This window comes from Drosophila sechellia, chromosome 2L (genome assembly GCF_004382195.2).
Source record: "Drosophila sechellia strain sech25 chromosome 2L, ASM438219v1, whole genome shotgun sequence".
NCBI lineage: Eukaryota > Metazoa > Arthropoda > Insecta > Diptera > Drosophilidae > Drosophila > Drosophila sechellia.
In genome coordinates this window covers 10,894,825-10,920,253 of record NC_045949.1, presented here as the reverse complement: position 1 = coordinate 10,920,253, position 25,429 = coordinate 10,894,825, and the positions used below count along the sequence as shown (strand labels likewise).

At 41.8% G+C, this 25,429-nt stretch overlaps 5 protein-coding genes across 8 annotated transcripts; 3 read left to right on the top strand and 2 right to left on the bottom strand.

Moving 5' to 3' along the window:
• Nucleotides 1-381: 381 nt before the first annotated feature.
• On the top strand, nucleotides 382-4,545 carry LOC6612132 (D-3-phosphoglycerate dehydrogenase). Its single transcript, XM_002036613.2, has 6 exons — nucleotides 382-580; nucleotides 962-1,012; nucleotides 2,540-2,694; nucleotides 3,540-3,759; nucleotides 3,822-3,954; nucleotides 4,086-4,545. Exons 1-6 carry the CDS (start codon nucleotides 497-499, stop codon nucleotides 4,439-4,441), a joined length of 999 nt encoding a protein of 332 aa, XP_002036649.1. The 5' UTR covers nucleotides 382-496; the 3' UTR covers nucleotides 4,442-4,545.
• Nucleotides 4,546-4,617: 72 nt separating this feature from the next.
• Nucleotides 4,618-17,459, top strand: LOC6612131 (guanylate cyclase 32E). 4 transcript variants are annotated; one of them, XM_032714088.1, is made up of 24 exons: nucleotides 4,618-4,701; nucleotides 4,763-7,329; nucleotides 11,721-11,854; nucleotides 11,971-12,082; nucleotides 12,445-12,519; nucleotides 12,579-12,686; nucleotides 12,737-12,860; nucleotides 12,923-13,072; nucleotides 13,137-13,245; nucleotides 13,614-13,698; nucleotides 13,793-13,945; nucleotides 14,006-14,158; nucleotides 14,215-14,396; nucleotides 14,453-14,561; nucleotides 14,622-14,688; nucleotides 14,752-14,849; nucleotides 14,906-15,216; nucleotides 15,384-15,553; nucleotides 15,616-15,805; nucleotides 15,858-15,998; nucleotides 16,052-16,244; nucleotides 16,300-16,506; nucleotides 16,573-16,731; nucleotides 16,788-17,459. In XM_032714088.1, exons 2-24 carry the CDS (start codon nucleotides 7,162-7,164, stop codon nucleotides 17,163-17,165), a joined length of 3,576 nt encoding a protein of 1,191 aa, XP_032569979.1. In that variant the 5' UTR covers nucleotides 4,618-4,701; nucleotides 4,763-7,161; the 3' UTR covers nucleotides 17,166-17,459. The 4 variants fall into 4 exon arrangements, with proteins under 4 accessions (XP_032569979.1, XP_032569981.1, XP_032569978.1 ...); XM_032714090.1 differs by having other exon boundaries at nucleotides 4,700-4,864; nucleotides 4,969-7,329; XM_032714087.1 differs by having other exon boundaries at nucleotides 4,700-5,555; nucleotides 5,844-7,329.
• On the top strand, nucleotides 9,838-11,686 carry LOC116800223. The gene has a single exon (XM_032714091.1). It carries the CDS (start codon nucleotides 10,458-10,460, stop codon nucleotides 11,184-11,186), a length of 729 nt encoding a protein of 242 aa, XP_032569982.1. The 5' UTR covers nucleotides 9,838-10,457; the 3' UTR covers nucleotides 11,187-11,686.
• Nucleotides 17,337-19,610, bottom strand: LOC6612130 (homogentisate 1,2-dioxygenase). The gene is made up of 8 exons (XM_002036611.2): nucleotides 19,507-19,610; nucleotides 18,884-19,153; nucleotides 18,637-18,823; nucleotides 18,451-18,571; nucleotides 18,265-18,395; nucleotides 17,919-18,200; nucleotides 17,685-17,866; nucleotides 17,337-17,621 (listed from the first exon to the last, which is right to left on the bottom strand). The coding sequence occupies exons 1-8, from the start codon at nucleotides 19,519-19,521 to the stop codon at nucleotides 17,490-17,492; spliced, it is 1,320 nt and encodes a 439-aa protein (XP_002036647.1). The 5' UTR covers nucleotides 19,522-19,610; the 3' UTR covers nucleotides 17,337-17,489.
• Nucleotides 19,611-19,977: 367 nt separating this feature from the next.
• LOC6612129 (MPN domain-containing protein CG4751) lies at nucleotides 19,978-25,221 on the bottom strand. The gene is made up of 6 exons (XM_002036610.2): nucleotides 24,777-25,221; nucleotides 24,359-24,716; nucleotides 24,218-24,305; nucleotides 23,934-24,103; nucleotides 23,621-23,869; nucleotides 19,978-23,536 (listed from the first exon to the last, which is right to left on the bottom strand). Exons 1-6 carry the CDS (start codon nucleotides 25,107-25,109, stop codon nucleotides 20,502-20,504), a joined length of 4,233 nt encoding a protein of 1,410 aa, XP_002036646.1. The 5' UTR covers nucleotides 25,110-25,221; the 3' UTR covers nucleotides 19,978-20,501.
• Nucleotides 25,222-25,429: the final 208 nt, after the last annotated feature.

Here is a 25,429-nt window from a genome sequence, read left to right as displayed (position 1 = left end):
ATCTATTCGTCGTGAATTTTATTATATGGGTAAGTACCTATCATAAAGTAAATATTAGTATAATACATTTAATTAAAGTTAGCAAGCTTGCAATATTTTTTACAAAAGCTGAAATATTAAAATCATTTTTAATCACAGGGTCGTCCGTGGGTTAAAATTGTTGTTTTGCGGGCAAAAATCGAAAACAACTCACACACACTCACACTCACGAAGAACAAATCGCGTGATGAGAAGGAGAGAACTTTGAGATCCAAATGGCGCTCTCCGATCCTCTCATGCGGTTTTGGTTATCAGCCGCAACAAAAACAACAATCGCACTGCAACGGCGAGAGTCATTTAAAGTCAGGTTCGATGGCCTGAGGAACCCGCTCTCGAAGTCAGTTCAATTTGTTTGCTCGGCGGCGCAGATCGTGAGTTGCGGAAAGTAATTTGCAAAAATTAACGCAATCGACCGGTTGTCCAGATTGTTCAGTGTATATTCTTTAGCCACCCAAATATGCCCCTCAATATAAAGAAAGTGCTGGTCTGCGATGCTGTGGACAAATCCTGCGTGGAGCTGCTGGAACAGCATGGGATTAAGGTAAGGCTCCCCAGTCCCCTGACGTGACAGTCGATTATTTGTTGGAGTAAGCAAGAGCTTACACCCATACAAGTGCTCAAAAGTACAGAACGCCCTCGGATGGAAATAATTATTAAACTGTCTACAACCACGCAGAAAATTTACTTAAGACAAAAGGAAACAATTTTGTAATATATTTAAACTATTTAACTAAAGTAATGTAATTAAATATAAGATTGAATTCAATTAAGCTATCTATTTAATCATCGAGTACACACTGTATGTGAATTTGCAAGCATGTAAAAGCGCTTAGAAGTGAACAAACAGAAAATAGGTGCATTTAATTGATTGCACAATTTAATCAACGTTGTTGACCATATATTTCTCTTCTTTTTTGACAAGGTTACCTACAAACTGAAGCTCCCCGTGGAGGAACTGTGTCAGGAAGTTAAGGTAAGTGGCTTAGGGATTTCAGTACAGAGAAATAAGTAAACACACATACATACGTTCACATGCATATAAACGAGATAAGTCGCTGGGATGAAAGCTTTTCAAATGATTCAAGTGCGGTTTAAAAACATGTGCAATGAGCTGAGATATGGGGGGTGGATTGTATATGTATGTGTATATGATAGTACGCGTGGGCGTTACATAATAATAACATTTTAATTAGTCTGTAACTAAGCAATCTTAGCACATCAACTTGAAAGTATATTTTAAAACTACTGCAGTATGGAGATTCTTATCTCATTCTATTATAAAGTACTTTTAATTAACTAAGTTACAACTAATGATAAGGAATTGACCCCTTTTTTAAACATAATTGTTATTGTTTGTTATTGAACACAAAAAACCTTTATAAATTGTTATTGAACATAGAAAGCCTTTATAAATCTTATGTCTCCAAACATTAAACCATTAAGCATATGAGAATATTTTCACTGCAGTTTTAAAGATTAAATAAACAATAATTTAAAAAATATATATATTGTGGCTTCTTCAAATCAAAATCAATTACTCTCATAATTTATTTAAATTTGTTTTCTGTTGCAAGAAAACAGCTTTAGATTCTGACAAGCATGTTTGTCTCAATTAGTTAAACCGATTCATGTCTGTATGGGCACGAATGCATGTTTTGAATTTTATGATTTAGAGACAAATACTTTTAATTGGGCATTTTATTGAATAACAAAAATACAAATTGCAAGGGTCAGAAAATAAGTACTTGACAAATAAATATTTTTCACGTTCGCAGAGAGAAAAAGAATTTAAGCAGACCAACTTGTTTTTTATACCCGTTACTCCTGGAGTAAATGGGTATACTATATTCTTTGAAAACTATGTAACAGGTAGCAGGAAGTCATATAAAGTAAATAGTAGTATGATTATATATTTGCGTATGAAAATATTAACATTTTTTTTGACAATTTCTATCGATATACCAAAGAATCGTAGTAATTTTACGTTCGCACTCTCACAAACTAAGTAACGGGTATCTGCTAGTCGAGTATCTCGACTATATCATTCTCTCTTGTTCATTCCACTTTTCGGAATGCAATTTTAGATTTTATTCTACCAAAAAAAACTATTACTTTTAAATGGCAATAATCTGCTGTGTATAATTGGGCCAGACATTGTTTTCACCATTTATTATTATCGGACCAATAGTTTTTATCAATCAAACGGCCGATCAGACGATGTTGCCTCAACATTAAATAAATTGTTTCCAGTAAGAGCGCAAATTGCCGGCAAATATTAAGAGGTTCAATAATCTTAGCCAGAAACATAAATATGCCAGACAAATCGCTTTTGTTTATGATAAAGTACAGGCGCTAGGTGGTATCAATCACGTTTTCAGGTGAAAGCTGTGATGGAATCCATCGAGAATGACCAGCGAAATGAGTTAAATTTAATTAGAAATTATATGACAAATATTTATATTTACACAGTTGCCAATTATTAAATTACACCGCATTTCAGAATTTCGACGCAGCCATCGTTCGCTCGGATACGAAAATAACCGCGGAAGTTTTGGCCGCCGGATCCGGCAGCCTGAAGGTCGTTGGCCGGGCGGGGGCGGGTGTTGACAACATCGATGTTCCCGCAGCCACGGCGCAAAATGTCGTTGTCCTGAAGTAAGTGCTCCGTAAGCCCCCGGTGCATTGCACGGCGGGAAAAGGGTAGCCACGAACACTATGCCACAAGACCAACTTATATTTGAAGTAGAAAGTCTGAATCATTTATGAGGGTACTGATATAGAAAATACAAACAGTACAAAGTACTTATTTATGGTTAATTAGAGCTCTTGCCATGTACTATATTTCATAGATATTTTAGCATTCTGTTTATAGTTCATGTTTATTTGGAATTTTACACTGGTTCTGATGTATGGAACAATAATATTGATTTGTTGTTCGCGGAAATGAATTTATGTAGCCCTTTATGGCAGATTCATCAATAGCAAAGAAACATTGAATTCATTACTGTTCAGTAAAATTGGGGTAATCTCAATAAAAATAATAATGGTCATAGGCATGGGTATTCAAACTAGCAGTGTTTTATGGTGTGTAGCATAGTGTAATCTCCGATGGCGCAGCGCCCAAATAATTATGCGCATTCCGAGTCGCAGGATTGGCAGAATACCCATGACTTGGGTCAATTGACGCCGTTTGACACGCATAATTAAGGGACGACGAGTGTCGATGGAGTTGCGTGGGTGTTTGGGTGGCTAAGGGTTGTGGGTGGTGAGTGCTGGCTTGGCCACATCCATGTCAGATGGCCTGGAATACTGGTAGCCAAGCGCGAAAATTGCCATATTTCCCACCTCTCAACCAATTCTTTTTTGGCGGAATTTGCATAATGCTGTCTAGTCACAACAAACGCCACCCATTTGCCCACCAGAAACGCTCAACTTAGCGCAACAGCCAGTGTCTACCGAGGCATTTAGGGAATGTTTAACTAAACTCTGGTCGCTTTCAGCACTCCGGGTGGCAATTCCATTTCGGCCTGTGAGCTGACGTGCATCCTAATTGGCTCCTTGGCCCGTCCCGTCGTCCCAGCCGGCCAGAGCATGAAGGAGGGTCGCTGGGACAGGAAGCTCTATGCCGGCACAGAGCTGTATGGAAAAACCCTGGCCGTTCTCGGATTGGGACGCATTGGACGCGAGGTCGCCATTCGGATGAAGACCTGGGGCATGCGGGTGCGTTTAGATGGGGTATTTACTTACTGTGGAATTTTAATCGAACCCTGAGTGCTTTGCAGATTATTGGTTACGATCCCATCACCACGGAGGCGGAGGCCAAGGCGGCGGGCATCGAAAAGATGACGCTGGAGGAGATTTGGCCACTGGCGGACTACATAACCGTGCACACGCCGCTGATTCCAGCCACCAGAAGTAAGTCGCGCATTGATAGATTACTTCCTGCAAATTATAAAATTTGCCTTTTATGAGAGATTAATATTTAAGAGCTGTAAAAAAGAAGATTCAAGCGGAACTATATAGATTTCTTTGCTGAATCACTTTAGATCTCATATCGGCGCAGACACTGGCCAAGTGCAAACAGGGCGTCAAGGTGGTGAATGTGGCCCGAGGCGGCATCATCGACGAGCAGGCCGTGCTCGATGGCCTTGAGAGTGGAAAAGTGGCCGGCGCGGCCTTCGACGTTTATCCCGAGGAGCCGCCAAAGTCTGCGGTCACCAAGGCCCTCATAAGTCATCCCAAGGTGGTGGCCACGCCGCATCTGGGCGCGAGCACCTCGGAGGCGCAGGTCCGTGTTGCCGTGGAGGTGGCGGAGCAGTTCATCGCCCTCAATGGAACCTCGCCGAAGTACACCAGTTATGCGGGCGTTATCAACAAGGAGGCACTCGCCCATTACCAGTGAAGGGAATCGAATATTCACAACCATGAGCACATTCTAAATTCGTTAATCAGCATTTATAAATAAGTTTACAACCAGAAATATAAATCAACGCAAAGACCAAAATACACAAGTAAAAATGAAAAGAAGAATAATTTTCTTAAATCCAAATATTTATAAATGTATATTATTATTCCTAGAAAGTTACCATTTCAAAGTATTGAAATGCTGCAAAGGACATGGACGTATGCCGCCTTATTTTCCACATTTCGTACTGACTTTTGGTATTTTAATAAAAAATCATGGCTTTTCACAGAGAGCAAGTTTAATGTTGATTTTATATAGCCATTCAAGGAAAAGCAGAGTTTGAGTGAACTTTCCTGCCAACTTTTGTGTGTCGTAATCTTCAACATGTGCGAATACGTTCAACTGAACCAACATTGCCAGGTGAAAGTTCATTTATGGTGCTTGATATCCACTTGATATTCTTAAACAATTTAACAAATTTTATAAAGACCACTAATATGTTATTTATTCTGATTCAACTGCAGCAGAAACAAAATCACACAATAGAAGTTCATATAATAGACAAAAATGTTATATCAAACTGAATTTCTTTTCCCTGGAAGTGAGGAAGTTATTGACAAATATCAATAAAAGAATATTTTCCGGCTGAAAATGGTTTACATATTGAAATGATGTAGCAATTTATGACAAATATGAGAATATACGTGATTTATGTGGTGAAAATAGATTTGGAAAATGGTTGTGAAATTAAATATTAAGTGAGGTTAAATGTATTAACTCAATTGCGAAAGTTCAATACCCATTTTCTCATGTCCTGTCTTAATTTCAATGGAAAGAGGAACTTATCCTGTCAATGCATAATTTACGCCACAGAAAGTGCCAGCTCGTTGCCAATTCCGTATTATCTTCTGCAAACGTGAAGTTGTCATGGTCACATAATCTTGCTTCTATGGACAACTCACAAAAGGAGTAACTTACCATTGGAAACGAGGAGAAGTTAAAATTAAATTTTCATTTCAATCAGCTTACATGTCGGCTCAACTGGAATCAAATTGTGAGTCGGCATTGAAATTGAACTTGGACCTTTGGAAACGCAAAAAACAAATAGAAGGTGAATATTCAAATACAATGTGAATGGGTGTATGGTTACAGTGCGATATGCCTAAGTACAATTACACTTGAAGAAATTTGAGTGCATTAACTTCATAGATTCGAGATACTTTTAAAAACTAAAACTTAAATTGTTTTAAATATTATCCGTTAAAGTTTATGTGCTCTTAGCAATGGATTAAAAATGAGTCTTTACAATTACTTATGGCATAACAACGCTGTTCCGCACTGTATCGCAAATTTATTTAGCAAATTACTTCTCACATGGCATTACAAATTAAAACCCAAGACAGGTGCTAGGCAAACGATAGCCTGTGTTGTAAGGCCCGTTGAGAGTCCTAATGGCTTCTTAAATTGGAAATCGAAACCAAAGGAATGGAGATATTTGTCAAAACGTAATTAATGTTAACAGGAAAGACCTCTATTCAAAATAAGTCTCAGTTTCCGCAATTCTCGGTACAATAAGCCAAAGCATTTCCCCCATTCGAGTTCCGACTAAAAGCCACATCCACCCCTTTGCGGCCAGTTAAGCTTGGATTACGGATTACGCCGGCAAGCTCGAAAATAGCCACGGAAATTCACAGTTCGCTGTCCTTGAACTTGAAAATCTACAACGCAGCACGATAAAGGGTGTTCTTACTCTCACAATAGAATATAGGTTAAGCATTCCTTGTTTATCCGCCATTTTGTTGCACGAAGCTCAAGCACTTTAATATGTCAAGTTAGGGTTTAAAAAGATTTATGCACAATAACGTCGGAAGACTCGTCAACAAACAAAAGTATTAAAAGGCTGCCAGGACCATTAGTCCTGAAAACCCAAAGCCTGCTACGCAATTCGGCAGCCCAAAAAACAGAAGATTATTCCCATAATTGACTGTCAGACTGCATGAGGATGTATTATTGCAATTTGGGGAATGAAAATTGGCTCGATGATAATCAGGAACAGGAAACGAAATGTGCTCAACACCCGTGATGTTCGGTCAAGTCATCACTGGGGTCACTCTAAACTTGAAACGAATCATTTTTGGCTGCCAAGAGGAACAAATAAACAAAGTCCTTAGCATCCTGTCGAATTGTCCAACTGACCAACGGCATCAGACGCCCACTTGTCCCGCTCGTGATCCCCGAGGCTCTGCCGATGCTGTCATTCATAGACCACTTAATTCAGGCGCGTCCTGCTGGCCACCCAAAAACCACCCACTGCTTCTCTTCGGATCGGGAGTCCGGAACCAATGCGAACTACGCCGAGGCACACGAAGCACGGAGGCTATAAAAGCAGGTCCACGGATAACACGAACACAGTCTTCCACGGACTACGGGCGCGTTGATTTGCCGGCACGGAGCACGGAAAAGCGGAGCAACAAGTTGAACTCTCAGGCTGAGATATACGCACACCTGTTGGGATAAACGAGCCATGGGATTTGACTAAACAAATGACATCTGCTGTTCGCTGGGGCATCTAGTGCTTCCGTGACCATGTGAAAATCCACGACCATTAAGTGCTCCAAAGTCAGTTTGATACAGTGGGGTCGGATTCTGGAATTGTCAGTTGCCGTGTCGGTGTCAGTTTCAGTTGCGTGTGAAATAAAACTTTATTGCCTTCGAGGATGCCAGGTCCTTGCGCCTCCGCCGCTGCATTCTTCTGCATCCTTGTGCTCCTCCTGTTCGGCTGTCAGCGGAACAATCCTCTGGCCGCCGGAGCCACCGCCTCCTCCATGCGCCGACTGTCGGATACGATAAATATTGGATTCCTGGCTGAATATTCTCAGATGCGAGTGAGTGAAGAGGCGTGAAGATCGGGAAACTGTTAAGACGGTTTTAAATTCGTGCAAAATTATCGAAATTAATTGTGAATTTCGTCTTGTGGTAATTGTGTATGTGCATGCATAATTAATCGACCTGTGACATTTGCAATTCAAATGGCTATCTCATTTTGGAGCACAAGTCAACGCATCCTGTCCCAAAAATATGCCAACATTTATGGCTCAGCACGATGATTGAAGGGACTATTCTGTTGCCCTAATCAAACACATCATGTGTCCCTTGGGGCATTTGGCTAAAATACTCTTACCACGCTAGGGATTATAAGCTGGCTAAACGGATCAAATAATTTAATTTGTGAAAATTAATGGTACAGCATCTAGAAATATCTTGTTTTTAAAAAGGAAGTTGTTATATAAAAGTGGTACATGTATATGTTTTCAAATTATTATAAAATTAAACGCAGCTAAATTATTTAAGAAATAAAAACTTCTCTGTGAAAATTGTTGGCCCATTAGTAGATAAGGTAAAGTGTTTCCAATTCGAACTAGTTTCCCAAAACTTTTCCTGCTCAACTTGTTTTGATTTTCTGATGTTTTTTCGATGAGGATTGATAGCGGTTATCTGTTCTGTGATGAATAAAAATAGGGAACAATGGAGATAAATGCATTTCTTTTATATCCCATTGATAGGCCGGTAATCTTTTCTATTTCTATTTTCTTTTATACCGAACTTAATTGGAACCCGGAAAAAGGCAAAATGCTGGTAGTAGTGTGCTCATGGCTTCCATTTATTTACTAACCAAATACAAAGCTTAAAAGCAAATCCATCAAGAGTCCTGCTCCGCTTCATAAATTGGCAAAAGCCAAGCGATTTAAATTTTTTTTTTTTTTTTGTCCTTTTCGGACATGTGAGATATACAGAAATAAATGTGAATCATAAAAATATGTATTTTTGGCATTTATTGAGATCCATTGTCCATTTATCGGATGCTCATAAATTAAACTATATTCCAACTGTATTAACTGAATTGTACAGAAATTGTATAATTATGCCACAAATATTTATTTGTATTGCAGAAAGTAAGCTTTTTCATGTAAATGTAGAACCTTCTACCATTTGTTTATCTTGCATTTATAATTCCCCTTGGCACAATCTCATTCCTGAGTAAATTAGCCTTCAGAGCATTAAATAAATATTAATTGGTTATAAAGAATGGAAGACAGCACCTTAATGGTTAGAAAAGCAGGAATGTAATAGGATTTATCAAAATACTTTAACTTTAAAATCTTATTTTTTTATCCTATTACTGTTAGGCACGGAAGTCAATTATTGTGGAATATACAATATGACGAACTTTCATGGCAATAAAAAAAGGAAAGAATAGCAACTATAGCGACCAATATAAATTCTCGTATTCTGAGGTGGAATGGCTTTTGCTTTTCCATCGCGTTGAGTTTAATTTTAAGTCCGGGCTTATTCCTCTATGCTAACTTCAAAGATAAACATATTTAAGAAGGGCTTAATGCCTGCATTTTTAAACTAATTGGAACCAACTGTAGTTTGAACCTCATCTCAGCATTTTTCCTCAGTTACTATGACAGCTTCGTAAGTAATTCATATTCATATATTATACGGATGTGCTTCTTGCTCCCTTCTTAACAAAATGAAATATAGAGCAAGGGAGCAATTTCATTTAAAAATGTGTAAAAAAGACCCTTGGGAGTATACATTCTCATGAGGAACGGAGTCACCAACTACAATATACGTTTTAATTGCAATTAGTTAATTTCGGTACAAGATAATTAATGACAGCTTTAAAATTATAGGGATGTTCATAGGCCTGTTAATTAGGCTTACAGATTTTTTGCTTTTTCTTTGGCGTTTTAAGTTTGTTGGTTTCAATCACTTCAGTAATTTTTGTCACTTAAATTTGATTATCCATATCAGACAAAACATGATGCGAATGAAATATAATTAATCAATTATTTATATTTATATTTTCAATCAATACTAAATGCTTTTTATCAGATTAATGAAGTCTGCAACACTTCCAGTGACTTCACAGCACGAACTTAAAGAATCTCCTTTAGAAAAATACAATTTTGCGTTAAGTAGCTTAATTATAAGGTTACGAATTTAACAAGCTATCGGATTTAAATTCTCTTAATGAGAGATAACTGGAGTACTTTAAGAGTTTTACATTAAAACGCTTCAATGTTGTTAATAGCACTCGGATTAAATAAAATTCGTAAATACGCCACGATTTTCATAATTTATAAATGAAGTCAACCATTGCAAAGCCCAGATTTAACAATTTATTTTTTAACAACACATTTTAACTGTTTGAATAATAACTGCCATCGAAATCATTGGGGAAAAACCACAAAACAATTCAGGATTTTAATTGCTCTTATAACCCATTTAATATACTATATAAAGTGCTCTAATAGATTATGGTTTTTGACTCATTAAACTTAAATTTCAATTAGGATCTGGAAAATTCTACAAATTTATTTTCTTTAAGGTTTAATTTAAAAGTTAACAAGTAAAAAAATTGTTTTCTTTATACAGCAACGAGCACGCAACAAATAGTGTTTTTATGCGCTCCTTAAAATGATAAGAACAGCTTAACAAAATCCCAGCAAACATATTTTGTGCAGAGTATCGCGCTGCGATAAGCGAAAGCTTCAGTATTTTCCCTTTCCAAAAATATAATTTAAATTAAGTGACAGGAGTGGGGTAAGCTCGAAATCTTTAAATCTGTAAACCACAATTTTCACTGAAATTAAAAAGCTTAATTAATCTTGTGAACATATGGTTTTTCTAAATCTCTTCTAACCGAAATGAATGGTTACCAAGGATTCCGATTACTTGAAGTTTTGAACCTTAAAGACTTTTTAATGATTTTATATGTATATACATGTATGTATGTACATGTGTTGGAAATTTTCACAGCCTTTTTTGAATGATTATTCAACGAGGTCGGAGATAGAAAAAAAATGTGTTCAAATTTTTTGATTTTGATAGGGAAATAAACTTTTCGATTTAAGAAGGGGAAACTTTTTGAGTTATTAAATTAATTTAACAAATTTATAAGGAAACCTTTTTTTTTAAATCGAACTTTTTTTATGGTACACCCATGGGATCCGCAACAAAAAAAATTGAGCTAGAACCAGTTTCGGCACCTGTCTGGCCTAATTTCCCTAAAAATTCAAAGATCTTATATTTTTTCGTTTTAAAAATGCGTGATTATATGTCCAACGTGATTCGTTCGCATCGCAGCCTCTGCATTTTCACGGTGCTCCAATTGACCCTAATGCTGTCGCTGCTGGAAGTTCAAATCCAAATTGACCAATCGCCGGAGCTCCAGCGACCTATGACCCGAGTGTTTTTGGGGGCCGAACTAGCGGAGCTTGCCTGGAGTCCATTGTTTTCCGGTTTTGCCATGGGTGCCATGTTCTACGGCTACGGTTTGATACACCTGCCCAGCAAAGGACCCCTCGGGTGCTTCTTCCGCAGGCTGCGAACAGCTGGCTTGTCCGTGTGGCAACAATGTAGTCCCGTGATGATTGTGCCCTGGGCCTTGAAGGTGGCCCAGGGGCTAAGCCTATTCCCTTGCCATTTGTGGGAGTTTCTTGCGAAGGAGGTGTGCTTAGAGACCGACAATTGTCTGCAGCACGTCATCCTGGCTTTTGTGCTGTGGACCTACCTGCTAATCCTGGCCATTACTAGCTTGGTCTCGGTTGTGAGACTCAATCTCCAGATGCTGGCTGACAGGCACATTGAGAGCAGAGACCACGAGCTGCGGTCCTACGTCCGGGGAATCAATGAACTGCTCGGATTTGAGATGATTATACTCACCGAGTGAAAGGTTTGGGGTACCCACCCACAAGCATTTTCAAAAAATTAATCTCTATTGTGTGGGAGAGTATTAGATCACTACGAATTGGAAATTTTTTTTAGTTGATATAAGCAATGTTATCGTGTACATTTTATTAATGCAGCAAATGGAATTTTAATAAAGTTTAGTTTAGGCATTTTTAATATAACTGACCAAAGGCAAAGGAAATGCAATTTAACATCCTGGAATTTCTGTCGAATTCTATAAAAATTGCTTTCAACTTTGTGAAATCTCTTCTCTTGAAATTAGTAAAGGTCGAGCTTCATTCGGATAAGCTAAATTTATTATTTATTTTTTAAATTAGCCACACCCTTCGGGTGAAACCAAGTGCACATAATAGTGTTTTCCATTGCTATGTTATGCTTTACGTTGGTCCTCCACAGCTGGCACAACATGAATAAATTAAGAGCCATTTGGCGTGGGGAGAGCATCCCGAGTTGCAGGATCTGGTGTTATTATTCACTACTCATCGCTGAGTTTAATTGGCCTTATTTACATTAGGTGACGCTGGGCGGACTGCCGCTTGCCATCGAGGATGTGAACAAGAATCCCAACCTATTGCCGGGCAAGAAGTTGGCTTTCAAACCGGTTGACATTGGTCACAAGATGAGCGCGTACCGCGTGAAACCTTTGAGGTAATTCATTCGGCTGCTATTACGTTAAATAACTCATGTATCAGTTGACATCTGAAATATCGCTCTTTTCCGGTTGCCGTTGACGTTGCCGCTTCTGCTTCCGTTTCCGTTTCCAGGGCGATGACACAGATGCGGGAAGCTGGCGTGACCGCATTCATCGGTCCCGACGAGAGCTGCACTACAGAGGCGCTGCTGGCCTCCGCCTGGAACACACCAATGCTATCCTTCGTTAGTAGACCCATTACTCAAATCTGGGTCACCGGTGTTCAATGCAAGAGTTGCACCCTTTGCCCTTTACTTATGAAAGACTATTTTGTCACAGTTTACGAAGATTGTTCTTGCTTGGTAGATTGATTCACAATTTATTTGCCCATTGCTATAAACAAGTGCAACAAACCAAAAGCCATATAAATTGCTTTTGTATACAAAAGACACTACACAACTTTAGAGCCCAGTTGCACAAATTACATTTGCTATTTTGGACCTGTAGGTTTACAGTTAAAATTTCTTAGAAAGTTTTGCAATAACAATTGTAATGAAACTTTTTAAGACTTGCTGCACATATATAGTATCTTTTTTTTATTCCCTAGAAATGCTCCGATCCAATTGTCTCAAACAAAAGTACATTTCACACCTTTGCAAGAACCTTAGCGCCGGCTTCCAAGGTAACTTCCTAATAAAATCCCAGTTAACCTTATTACAAAAAGGAATTATGTTTTTATAGGTCTCAAAAAGTGTTATCAGTCTGTTGAACGCCTTCCATTGGAATAAGTTCTCCATAGTAGTCAGCTCGAAACCGATTTGGGGCTCGGATGTAGCCCGTGCCATTCAGGTGAGTCTAATGTCAAGAATATTCGAACTTAATTAAGATTTTTGAAACAGGAATTGGCGGAAGCAAGGAACTTTACCATCAGTCACTTTAAATATATTTCGGACTACATACCAACCACAAAGACACTTTCGCAGATCGATAAAATTATTGAGGAAACCTATGCCACAACTCGCAGTAAGTTGACTTAAGTTGACATAACTTTTATATATGTATATATAACGAAATCCTCATTACAGTCTATGTGTTCATTGGGGAGCACATTGCCATGGTGGACTTTGTGCGAGGACTCCAGAATCGACGGCTGCTCGAGAGTGGGGACTATATCGTGGTTTCCGTGGACGACGAGATCTACGACTCCAATCGAAGGGTGAACATTATGGAACGTAGTAAGTGAACTGTGCGGATCGGCAGTCCGAGCTAGAATTCTAATGCATGCACCATCTATTCCAGATTATTTAGATCCTTATATTAGAAAAGAAAAGAGCAAATCGCTGGACAAAATCTCATTTCGTTCAGTTATAAAAATAAGCATGACATATCCACAAAACCCCCATATTCGGTAATTTATCTGACTCTTAGTTATCTAACTGTGCGTATTTTTGTTGCGTCTTTCTAACAATTGTTAATCGATTATTAAGCTGATAGTTTTTTACAAATCTCTTGGAGTTTTTCATTTGCTCAAAGTAGTGTCTAATTTAAAGCATGGGTTTAGAGTATTCCAATAGAAAAAGATAAAGATGTATAATTTCATTGATTTAATAAGCGTTTCTATAAGTGATAATACTAAAAACATTCGAGTGGATCCTATGTGATAATTTCCCTAAATATGTAGAAAGATTAAATTGACGTTTATCCTTTGCATGCCGAATAAATATTTGAAATAATTTATAGAACAACTTATTTATTTTTCAACATTTATGCTTGCAGCGACATTTGTTCGAAAATAAAAGATTATGCGCGAAAAACTCCATTTCTGGTGCCATATCATCAACGTGTTTTTGACAACATATCGGTAGGAAAATGGGATATTTTTTTTAAAACTTTCCATTTTTTTATTCATGATATCATTTAATTTTTAACCATTTAATTACTTTCTATATGGATAGGTCCCCATATATGGCCTACATCTTTACGACAGTGTTATGATCTATGTTCGAGCTATAACAGAAGTTTTAAGACTGGGCGGTGATATTTACGATGGAAACCTGGTAATGAGTCACATTTTCAACAGGTCCTATCATTCCATACAAGGATTTGATGTAAGTATATCATTAAATCCTTATTAACCATTTAATCTAACCTAATTTATCATATTCTAGGTTTACATAGACTCTAATGGCGATGCTGAGGGTAATTACACTGTCATCACTCTGCAAAACGATATGGGCAGTGGAACCTCGATAGGTTCTCTAGCCAAGATGTCCATGCAGCCAGTTGGGTTCTTTGCCTACGACAAGAACTCTGTTATTCCAGTGAGTTAACAAGAAGTTACATACTAACTATCTAATAACAATATTGAAATCCCAAGGAATTTCGCTACATAAAGAACGATAGACCCATCCAGTGGCTGAATGGTCGTCCTCCGCTCGCAGAACCCCTATGTGGTTTTCATGGCGAACTGTGTCCCCGAAAGAAACTCGACTGGCGGTACCTGGTATCAGGTCCACTTTGTGCCCTCGTTGTTGTTGTGGCTATTGCTCTGCTAATCAAGTATAATTTCATGCTTTAAATAAATCAATTAATATTTAAATGTATCTATTTTGAAGGCATTACAGGTATGAACAGACTCTGGCAGGTCTTTTGTGGAAAGTGGACATGAAGGATGTGACCGTCATAAATCTCGGCGAATACAACAATCCCACCAATAAGAATATTGTAGGTGACATATTTATAATTTTATTACGATTATTTTTGTTTTAAATATCAACATTTTAGTTTCAAATCTGCCGTCAAAGCATTTTAGTGGTTGGTGAGCCCAACAAGCGGTCCTTTACAAATATAGGTAACATGGTTTTAAATTATAATAATAGATAGTAATAGTTAATAGATCTAACCTACTGAGCAGCTCTATTTCGTGGCAATATTGTGGCCATGAAAAAGATACACAAGAAGAGCGTAGACATTACCCGATCAATTCGCAAGGAACTAAAACTGATGCGAGAGGTAAAACACCTAAGCTAAAATCAGACAAAATGCATTTCAATAACTTAATCCTTCAGGTGCGACATGAAAATATTATTAACTTTATTGGAGCGTCCACGGATCACGGATCCGTGATCATCTTCACCACTTACTGTGCACGTGGCAGTCTGGAGGACGTGCTGGCCAACGAAGATTTGCACCTGGACCACATGTTCATCTCCTCCCTCGTGTCCGATATACTTAAGGGAATGATCTACCTGCACGACTCGGAGATTATATCCCATGGCAACTTGCGTTCCAGCAACTGCCTCATCGACTCCCGTTGGGTTTGTCAAATCTCGGACTTTGGACTGCACGAGCTGAAAGCTGGACAAGAAGAGCCCAACAAGTAAGTACATTTGTCCGGTTTTATTGATCTTTCGTTCACTTTACTTTTGGTTCAAAACTACTAGAGAATAAATAAGTACCACACTGCCGTTCTAAGCTGGAAAATCCTTTCATAAAATATAAAAAAGTCATCGAACTTTACTTGATAATGTTTTATGACGCTTGCAGGAGTGAACTGGAACTGAAACGTGCCCTCTGCATGGCGCCGGAGCTTTTGAGGGACGCCTACCGACCAGGACGCGGATCCCAAAAGGGGGACGTCTATTCCTTTGGCATTCTGCTCTACGAGATGATTGGCCGCAAAGGACCTTGGGGTGACACGGCCTACTCGAAGGAGGGTGAGTATTAACTACTACGATTATATAGATGCATAAAATACATATATGTTGTGCCGCTGCAGAAATAATTCAGTTTGTCAAGTGTCCGGAAATGCTGCAGCACGGAGTATTCCGACCTGCATTGACGCACACTCACTTGGACATTCCGGACTACATTCGTAAATGCTTGTGCCAGTGCTGGGATGAAGATCCCGAGGTCAGGCCCGATATCAGACTGGTTCGCATGCATTTGAAGGAGCTTCAGGCTGGCTTGTAAGCACCAAATATGTGATACGGTTTTCGTTATCTAACTCTCACATTCCAGAAAACCCAACATATTCGACAATATGCTATCGATAATGGAGAAATATGCTTACAATCTCGAGGGTTTGGTTCAGGAGCGTACTAACTTGCTGTACGAAGAGAAGAAGAAAACAGATATGCTCCTTTATCAGATGCTACCAAGGTGATTGGTTCAATAGCTCTATAATATATCATTTATAATTCCATCTACTACAGACCTGTAGCTGAACTTCTGAAGCGAGGAGATCCTGTCGAGGCCGAGTGCTTCGACTGTGTCACTATATTGTTCAGTGATATAGTGGGATTCACCGAACTCTGCACCACCAGCACTCCCTTTGAGGTGGTGGAGATGCTGAACGATTGGTACACCTGTTGCGACTCGATAATATCCAATTATGATGTCTATAAGGTTTGTAACCACATACACAAGTGAATATTTTGTTAGAAACTCATTTCCATTTCAGGTTGAGACAATTGGCGATGCCTATATGGTTGTGTCCGGATTACCACTGCAGAATGGAAGCCGTCATGCTGGGGAGATAGCCTCACTGGCTCTGCATCTCTTAGAGACGGTGGGAAATCTGAAGATCAGGCACAAGCCCACCGAAACAGTTCAGCTACGCATCGGAGTTCACTCTGGTCCTTGTGCAGCAGGAGTGGTGGGTCAGAAGGCAAGAAAGAAGGGTTATTCCATGATATATATAATATATCTGAAGTACATCTTATCCCCCAATCAGATGCCCAGATACTGCCTATTCGGGGACACGGTGAACACAGCAAGTCGGATGGAGAGCACCGGTGACTCCATGAGAATTCATATATCCGAAGCCACCTACCAGCTGCTCCAGCTGATCGGTAGCTATGTGTGCATTGAAAGGGGTCTGACCAGCATAAAGGTATTTTTAATTACAAAAGATTCCTACGAGTTAATCATGTTCAATATTATCCTTAGGGCAAAGGCGACATGCGAACCTATTGGCTGACCAAACGTCAGCAACCCGAGTTAACGCCGGATCTGATTAGCACCGTGGATACTTTGGACACCTACTGCTCTGGGACGCGAGAGAGCATGGAGGTCTCAATACACCAATATTGTAGTCCGGCTCCAAATAACTACAGATTGGGATCCTGCAATTGTGACACCAAGTGTTTATATAGCCGTCGATCGGACGACAATGTGACTAATTCACATGGAACATCCGAGTTTCCAAAGATCAGTGAACCCGCGCAGGTCAACTGCAATCAATTATGTGTTTGCCGATTGAACAGCAGCCAAGTGTTTAATAATCGAGGTCCTCGATCAGCGCCTAGTATCACATTTAGACTATAAGGATTCAATTCTATATACTTATCTTTAAGCTCCTTGATCGATGTAAATTACTGGCGTCCATTGCGGTTTATGTGTTGCCGAATTCGCAGCATCTCTTTTACAATATTTTACATTATTCCACAAATTCCAGAAAAATACTCCATCATAACACATTGCAGTTCAATTTTTCCGTCCAGTTACAAAGCTTAGTCTTTTAATTATTTATATTTTACATCCAATGAAATAGGTACTCAGTTCTCCGAATGGATTTCTCCCAATTAACAACATTTACTAATAAAATTAATTGTAATTTTATCATAGCGTGTTTTGTTTCAGTTAAATATGCTAATTTTTAGTTATTTGAAAGTTGTTCTTCAGCGCCTGCCAGCATTCGTAGTATGCGGCATCCAGTTTTTGGCAAGTCTCCTCGCCCCACTTGGTCACGGCCAAGCTTAGAGAGGATTCGAACATGAAGGCCTTCAAGGAAGTGCATAACTAGGTTACTAAGCCTCACTCCAGACTATCAATGATCCAACCCACCTGAGTTCCCTCGGCTACGCGTTCCGGCACCAGCTTGGCATTTGAGGCACCTTCAAAGCACTTGACATCTGGACCATGTGGCGTCATTATGGAGTGGAGAGTCGCTCCTCCAGCTGCAAAGCCATCCTCCTTGGCCTCATACTTGCCCAGAATCAGGCCCATGAACTCGCTCATGCAGTTCCCTAACAATAAAGATGACCATGAGATGGAAATGATAGTACCTTGTGCACTTACTGTGATAATAGGGTGGCCTGAAGGTGTGCTCCTGCACTGACCAGCGGGGTGGAAAGATCACAAAGTCGGCTATGGCAGTTCCAGCTCGTAAGCTGGGACAAGTGAGCACGGTGAATATGCTGGGATCACAATGGTCAAAGCTAACCGAGTTGATCACCATGAACTTGGACAGATCGTACTTGAAGGGCACATAGTTACCATGCCAAGCCACCACATCGAAGACGCTGTGATTTTGCTTGGCCACGAAGAGGCGACCTTGGAATTTCGAAATCACCTGGAAGTCTTTTAAAAGAATATATTTCATAATCACTTTTTAATTTATTATTAAACATGCGCTGATATTTACCCTTTACATCACGATCATCGAACCACGCCACAGGAGTCTGGAAATCTCTAGGATTGGCCAAACCATTAGCACCAATGGGACCCAGATCTGGCAAAAGGAAGTGACCATCATAGACCTCCAGGATATAGCCCCTAAAAAACCGTAATGGACTAATTTCAGTGATCATTATGTAAGCTTCTTGCTTACCTAGAAGGAGAATCCACATTTACAGCGAATCGTATTCCTTGTGGTATAACGCAGATCTCATTTGGAGCGACAGACATCCTTCCAAACTCTGTGGTTATATCTAGGACTCCTTGCTGGGGCACTAAAGCAATGATTTAAAATATGAGTTACATTCTAACATTCAAGGATAACAACTGATCATCTTACCAATCAAAAAGTCACCATCGCTGTTGTAGAAAGCCGAGTTATCCATTGAGCTGTTGCAGGAGTAAATGTGTATGGCAAGACCATGACGAGATCTGGGATCTCCTGCTCCACAAACCGTGTGCAAGCCTTCCACAAAGTTCACACTTTTTCCATCCTTTGGGGGCAGATCGAAGGGTTTCCAACGAAGCTAAGTCATGAGGAAAATAATATATTTAAGTTTATATTGATATCTAACTATTATAATCACCTGGTTTGGATTCGGTGGCTGCTCATCCCAGTTTTGCCTAAAGTACTCCGCACCCTTGAAGGGCTGGAATGGAAGGTGCACGGCAGAGGGCAACTTCCTGTAGAGCCACGTGCGCACATTCTCCGTCCTGGGCGCAGTGAAGGCACTTCCGGATAGCTGTTCCGCATAGAGTTTGTATGGGCACACTTGAGGTGAGTTCTGACCCACTGGCAAGGAGTTGGGATACCGCTCATCCTCAGATGAGAAGTGAGACCCAAAACCCGAGAGGTACTATAATGTAAAATAAATACATTTGAGTAACATTTCTCTTCAAATTTGATCACCAAACACCAACAAAATAAAATGGAGTTAATAAACTAATTCAAGTCGATAACTTGTTTTTTTATAACCAACGAAGGGAATTAGGAAGCACGCAAGTTGGTAACATATGTATATATTTGCCACGCAATGCATTAGTTTAGAAAACCAACTCATATCCCACAATTACTGTGAAAGATATAAAAATAGATACACTGTTCTAATATCTTATCTGCATAATCTGTTTAACTTTTAGAAACAGAAAGTTTCGTTTATCTCGTTTTTATACACCAACACAGAATTATTATATTCATAGAGCGATAGACCTTGTATTCCGACATGTCTGTTCCTCCGGCGGTTTATAGAAGCACTGAAGTTTACGGATCATAGGCGACCCCTACTTATATATGCTCGAACCAGTCAGGCCACTTGTTCTCCATCGCTAGATTTCGAGTGTTTTGAATACTGGCCGGAGAAACTAGTCTCCGTGCAAAGGCCGGTCCCCTAAAATGCGGCGAATGATACCAGAGATAAACACCTGCCCCCCAGTTGTTGATGCGTGCGGATTGTTTTGATTTTGTTACCAACTAAATAGAACCACTGGAAAGCATACGTGATTCGCTTAGCATAGCGGTTATACTGGTTTAAAAATGGGCTATACTTCTTTAAATATAGCCGAGCACTTTTATAATATCAAACCATACTGCTTAGCGTAAACAATGTTTATAATATTCGTACTTGATAATTGACAACTAAATCAATAAGTTCATATCCTGCAACAAAGAATATAACCCAGATGCTGTAAACTAAGTAACTAGTCGTTTAATTTATTGCGGCAAAGATTCAAAGTTATAGTTTATACGGTAGGCAATACAATACACAGTGATGTGTGCGCTGTCTGTATATTAAAATACTTAAAGTACTTTTATGCGGTAATTAAACCTAAATTAGTAAGAGTACATTAAATTATACGTTTAAGGACATACAGCGCTCGTGAGGTGGTGAATAAAAGCGGAAATTCACTCGTAGGACTGGCGAAATCTATACGGAGGATGATTGTTTCGATTGAGATATGCACGGCATATCCTAGTTGTAAAAATTAATCCAAAGTATACAAAGTACATTTTTAGAAATTCATAAACTTAAGAAAAAGAAGACGAACATTTTAAAATAATTATCCCGGGAGATACTGATTGGGCGATTAAAATGACCGACTTTGATTTGCAAATGGATGCAAACGCGGCATTACGTATGGGAATATATACTGTTGGGAAAATACTGCGACTTCGATTGCGCTGGCAAGGATTCCGATTCAGCCATCCTAGTCGTGCGACAGATTCAAGATATCATCGCCCATGTTGTTTTTCGGCATCTTGGCCGGCGGCGGTGCAGCCAAATCGGCCACCGATGCGAATTCCATGCGCTTCTTGGGCACTCCGCCGCTGCCGAGCAGCGCTCCTGGCGGTGCCAACTCTCCGTAGAGGCGGCTTATGTCCGGCGAGGGTCGTCGATGCGAAGAACTGCTGCTACCGTCGGAGGGGGCCGGTGATGGTGTGTTCGAGGGCACACTCGATATGGCCAGGTCCACGGCACTGAAGTTGTACTTGCCACCAGAGTTGGAGTTGCTGCCTCCGCCGCCGCTACCGCCACTGCTAGCCGACTTCGTGGGCGTCAGACGCTCCAAAGCAGGAGATGCCGATGATTCCCGGGTACGCGCCGATGACGGCGTCGTGGACTTCGGTGGTTTCATCATCATCGCCGACAGCGATTCCTGCTGGATCTTGAACAACGCCGATGGAGTCATGAACATATTATTAGCGGCCAGTGTGGTTTTTGACAATGGATCGGGTATGCCGTATTTGCCATGTTGCTGCTGAAAGAAGGCAGCGTAGTCCTGCATTTTTTCCTGTGCCAAGGCATTATAGTATGCTGCTTGATTGGATAGGGATGAAGGTGAAGACATTCCGGAGACCCCAGCGTTCCCGGAGGAGCTGCCCGACTTCATGGCATTTGCTGAGGACCCAGCGCCCACCACGGCTCCCGAGGGCGTGGCAAACAGGGCGTCCAAGTCGGCCGCAGCTTTATTTTGGCGATAAAGCAATGCCTTGATCTCCGAATCCTGCTTCTCCAGCTGCAGCAACTGATTTAGCATATCACTCTGAATGTCCTTCTGCTTTTGCTTAGACCCACCTCCGCTCGCACCTCCTCCGACTCCAACTCCCGATGAGAGAAGAGCGGATAGCTCATTGTGGGCTCCTGCCATGTGCTTGTTGGAGGACATTGCCGCTGCAAATTGGTTGTTGGGATCAAACAACTTGGTGTAGGTCTGCAACAGTGCCGTGTAGTCCGCTTGCGCAGCCGCCTGCTGTTGTTGTTGCTGCTGCTGCTGATGTTGCTGCTGCTGTAACTGTTGCTGCTTCTTGGACGAGCTGCTGTTGGAACTACCACTGGAGGCAGTCTGTGGAGGCGGTGGTATAGAGGAAGCTGCCACAGCTGCCATATGCTGCTGCAGGAACGCGTTGAGGTCGTTGCTCTGCTTACTTTGCTGCATGTAGGAGTCATAGCCGAGCAATTTTGATGCCTGAATAAGGTTGTTGTAGTCGGCACTAAGAGCAGCTGCGGCTGCTGCTGCTGGCGAAGATTTCGAGGACTTGCTGGATGAAGAGTTCGAGGATTGACCTCCAGTCAGAGCGTTAGCACCAGGCACTCCCAGTCCGGCACCTGTCAGATAGCTGTAGTCTGATCCAAAACCCAAGGTGCCCAGGGTGGTGGCTCCGAGGGCTTCCGCCTGCTGGAGGAGCAGTGCTGCATATTCCGGAGACCGAATGAGCTCGCTCATTTTTAACGGATCGTTCTTTAGTTCATCTAGCTCCTTCATCAATTTCGTTTTATACGAATTGGAAGTTGAGCTGGAGTTCGAGGAGGAGGATGAGGACGAGGACTTCGATGATCGTTCCGACTTGGACTTGCTATTGCTATGGGCGTTGCTGTTTCCGCTGCCTCCGATTCCCACACCCGTGGGCAGCGGCATATTGAAGCTATTCGAGTAGGCAGCCACCGCTGCTGCCACATTGGGGTCATTCAAACCGGACGATGCAGAGGCATTGCTTTGCTTAGAGCCACCCACCTTGGCTGCTGCCGCCGCCAACTGGTTTAGAGAGGAGCTGCCGTAATCCTTGCGCTGCTGCTGGAATAGCGCAGCCAAGTCTCCTTGTAGGAAGTTCGGAGGAAGCTGCCCCGCCAGCTGAGCCAAACTAGCAGCCATCAGATCATTGGCCGTGGGCAGACAAGCGGCAGCCGGAGGCACCAAAGCTGCTGCAGCTGCCTCATATTTGTTCGGCGTAATGCTGGGGCTGTTCCGAGCAATATCGCTGACGCTAAACTTGCCCGGACTGGGCGCAGGCGAGTTGCGTGTGCGGGAGGTGGATGCGTGTGACGAGGTATCCGATTTGGCGGGCGACGGTGACGCCCTAACTGGAACCTCAAACTTGGCGGGACTGGCGGAGTTCGATTGGATAGTTATTGGGCTGTCCCTGGGCGAGGCGTTCAAAGCGGAAGTCAGGGCCGAAGTCGTCACTGCAGGTGTGATGGCAGGTGGCGCAGTAACTGCGGGAACTTGGGGTGGTAGCAGCTGGCTGGGCGTTGCTGGCAAAACTGGAGCTACCAAGTTGGGCAGCACTGGCGGCAGACTCGTAGGATTGGGCGTGGCCAGAGGCGATAGCATTCTCACGGGGTTCATATTCAGACCGGACGGCATGCAGAGCTGCTCCTGAAGCGACATCACCTTAAGTTCACTTGCCTTTTGATCCGCCTGTGCGTTATTTTCCTCCTCCACCTTGCGCCCACTGTCCTCCAAAGCACCCATAGCTTCATTGAACTGCTCCTCTTTAGGCGGATTTATCTTGACATCGCCGCTTAGATCCATGAGGACAACAGGTTTCTCTTCCTCCTTAACCTCCAGCTCGTCATTGTCGATGATCTTGATAGTCTTGGGTGGAATGAAGTCGTCTTCCTGCTCACAATCCAGCACTGCACATATCCAGTTCCACAGCGCTTTATCGCTCTGCTTGGAGGGAAACTTTGGGTAGAGTGTGTTTTTCAGCTTTTCGTTGTAGGTAACGTCGTTGTTATAGATGTTCCGGAACTTGACCATCTCGCTCCGGTACTGCGAGTAGTAGTCCACGCACAACTGTATCTCAGAGCGCACCTCCTCGGGTATCTCCTTGTCCGGCAGCACCGAATACTGCATCAGCATTGGTCGGCCATACTCCATCGACTGTCGGTTCTCGTTGGGTGGAACTATCCAAATACACTTGACCACCGACTCCAGGGTAGGGTTCTCATCGTAGTAAGGGGCTGTAGGGTAGAATGTATTTTTCGATTAAAGCCGAACTTGAAGTATTTGCACAGAATTTAAAAGGGCATTTGAATACCACGTACATATAATAAGGGAGACACAGGGCGTATAGGTGAGATCGCTGGCACCGCGCATTTTGATTTGATAGTCCAACTGTGCATCGCAGTCGCGCAGCGTAGGTTCCGCCTGAAACTTGGGATGCGAGTGATACCATCCAACCAACAGCAGTTGATCCTGAATCATCATCTTCTGAATATCACGCTCCACTTCGCCGGCTCGCTGTCGATCAAAGCGCGTGCTGCGACAAGGATATGTCTTAGTGATGGATAGAGCTGAAAAGACCAAACATGTAGAAAATGCCTATGTAGTATAAATCGCAAGCCGAGCCGAACTCACTGTGTGTGTTCATGTCCCAGGTGCCACCAAGATAGCCGCACACCTCTCGCACCGTCAAGTGGGAGTGGAAATCCGCCAACAGGAGGGCAGAGGAGTTCACTGTGATGAGGAAGGGCTGCAGTTTGCCCACTGAAGTAAACGGCACAGATTCAATCAACATGTTGGCGTCGCTGTGGGTAAATAGAATTGGATTAAAATACCAATCTTAGTATATATTCACCATCCAGCATTTAGATTTAAACTAAAAGACTATACTTAAAAAAAAAAACATTTGGTCTACTCACTGCACTACGTTGCGATTCGAAACGGTATTATGCGCGAAAACGGTTCGCTTGACGACAATCTCCGGGGTGTCAGTCTTGCGTTCAGCATCTATGGATTCGATGGAATTAGCAAGGATTATAAATCAAGTGGGCTTTACCTACCCAGTTCACAATCATCCAGCGGTGTTTCTTTTTGCAGCGCGCACTTTCGCAAATACGTGTTCTTGTAGGCGTCCAGCTTCTTCCCCTTGTACTTGACCGAGGCCCAGCCGCAGCCGCTCTTCTTCTCCGGATTGATGATCCGCTTGCAGTGCATCGCCCAGGCGCTGGGCGTGAGGAATATTGTCTCAGTCTCATGGGATTTGATCTTACCGTCGGCCAGCAGATCGCCAACGAACTTCTGGCCCAGATATTCGATGGTCATTAGGCCCAGGCCCGGCTGCAGGACATTGGCAGCCATCAGCGTTTGCAGGGTGACGGTGCGTCCGGTTCCATTGAAGCCCTCGTAGTTCTCCTTGGTCTAAAGGGGTTGATTAGGAAATATTATACATTTTCAAATAGCTTAAGGTATCTCGCTTACCTCATCGTCGTTGTCCTCGTCGCCAGCATCGCTATCCACATCCTTGTCACACATGTTGTCCTCCAGTATGGCTACAGGTGCTGCACCGTCCAGGGGCGGTGGCCCAGGGTCCGGAGTGACGTCCACAGCTTCCGTCGTAGCTGGTGCACGCTCTCCCTCCTCGTCTTGCACCCCTTCTCCCACACATTCGTTTGTTATTTGCGGCGGCGGCGGCGGCTGCAGCACCTCCCCCTCCACTTCTCCATCACCATCACAGTCTCCCTCGCCATCGGAGCTGCTCACCACCTGGTTCTCGCCTGCCTCGTCCACACCATGTTCCACTCCGTTCTCCATGCGTTCTTGTCGCGAATTTTGTGCAATTCTACGGATATTTTACTTTCAAGATACTTAAGTTTTGCGAAAAAAAACTGATGGATGCAGTAAGGTAGCTGCTTTTTCTACCCAGAATACCGAAACTAATTAAAACCGCCAATCCACGGTCACACTTGCTAGCGGCCCAATTTTTACCGGTAAAAACGGTGGAATGGCGTTGCCATACATAAAATGAGTAGTATTGAATCGGTTATTTTATTTATTTATTATTACAGAAACACAAGAAATGTTTTTATTTTTAAATGTTTATTTATTTATCTTTTAATCATTTTCATAATAAT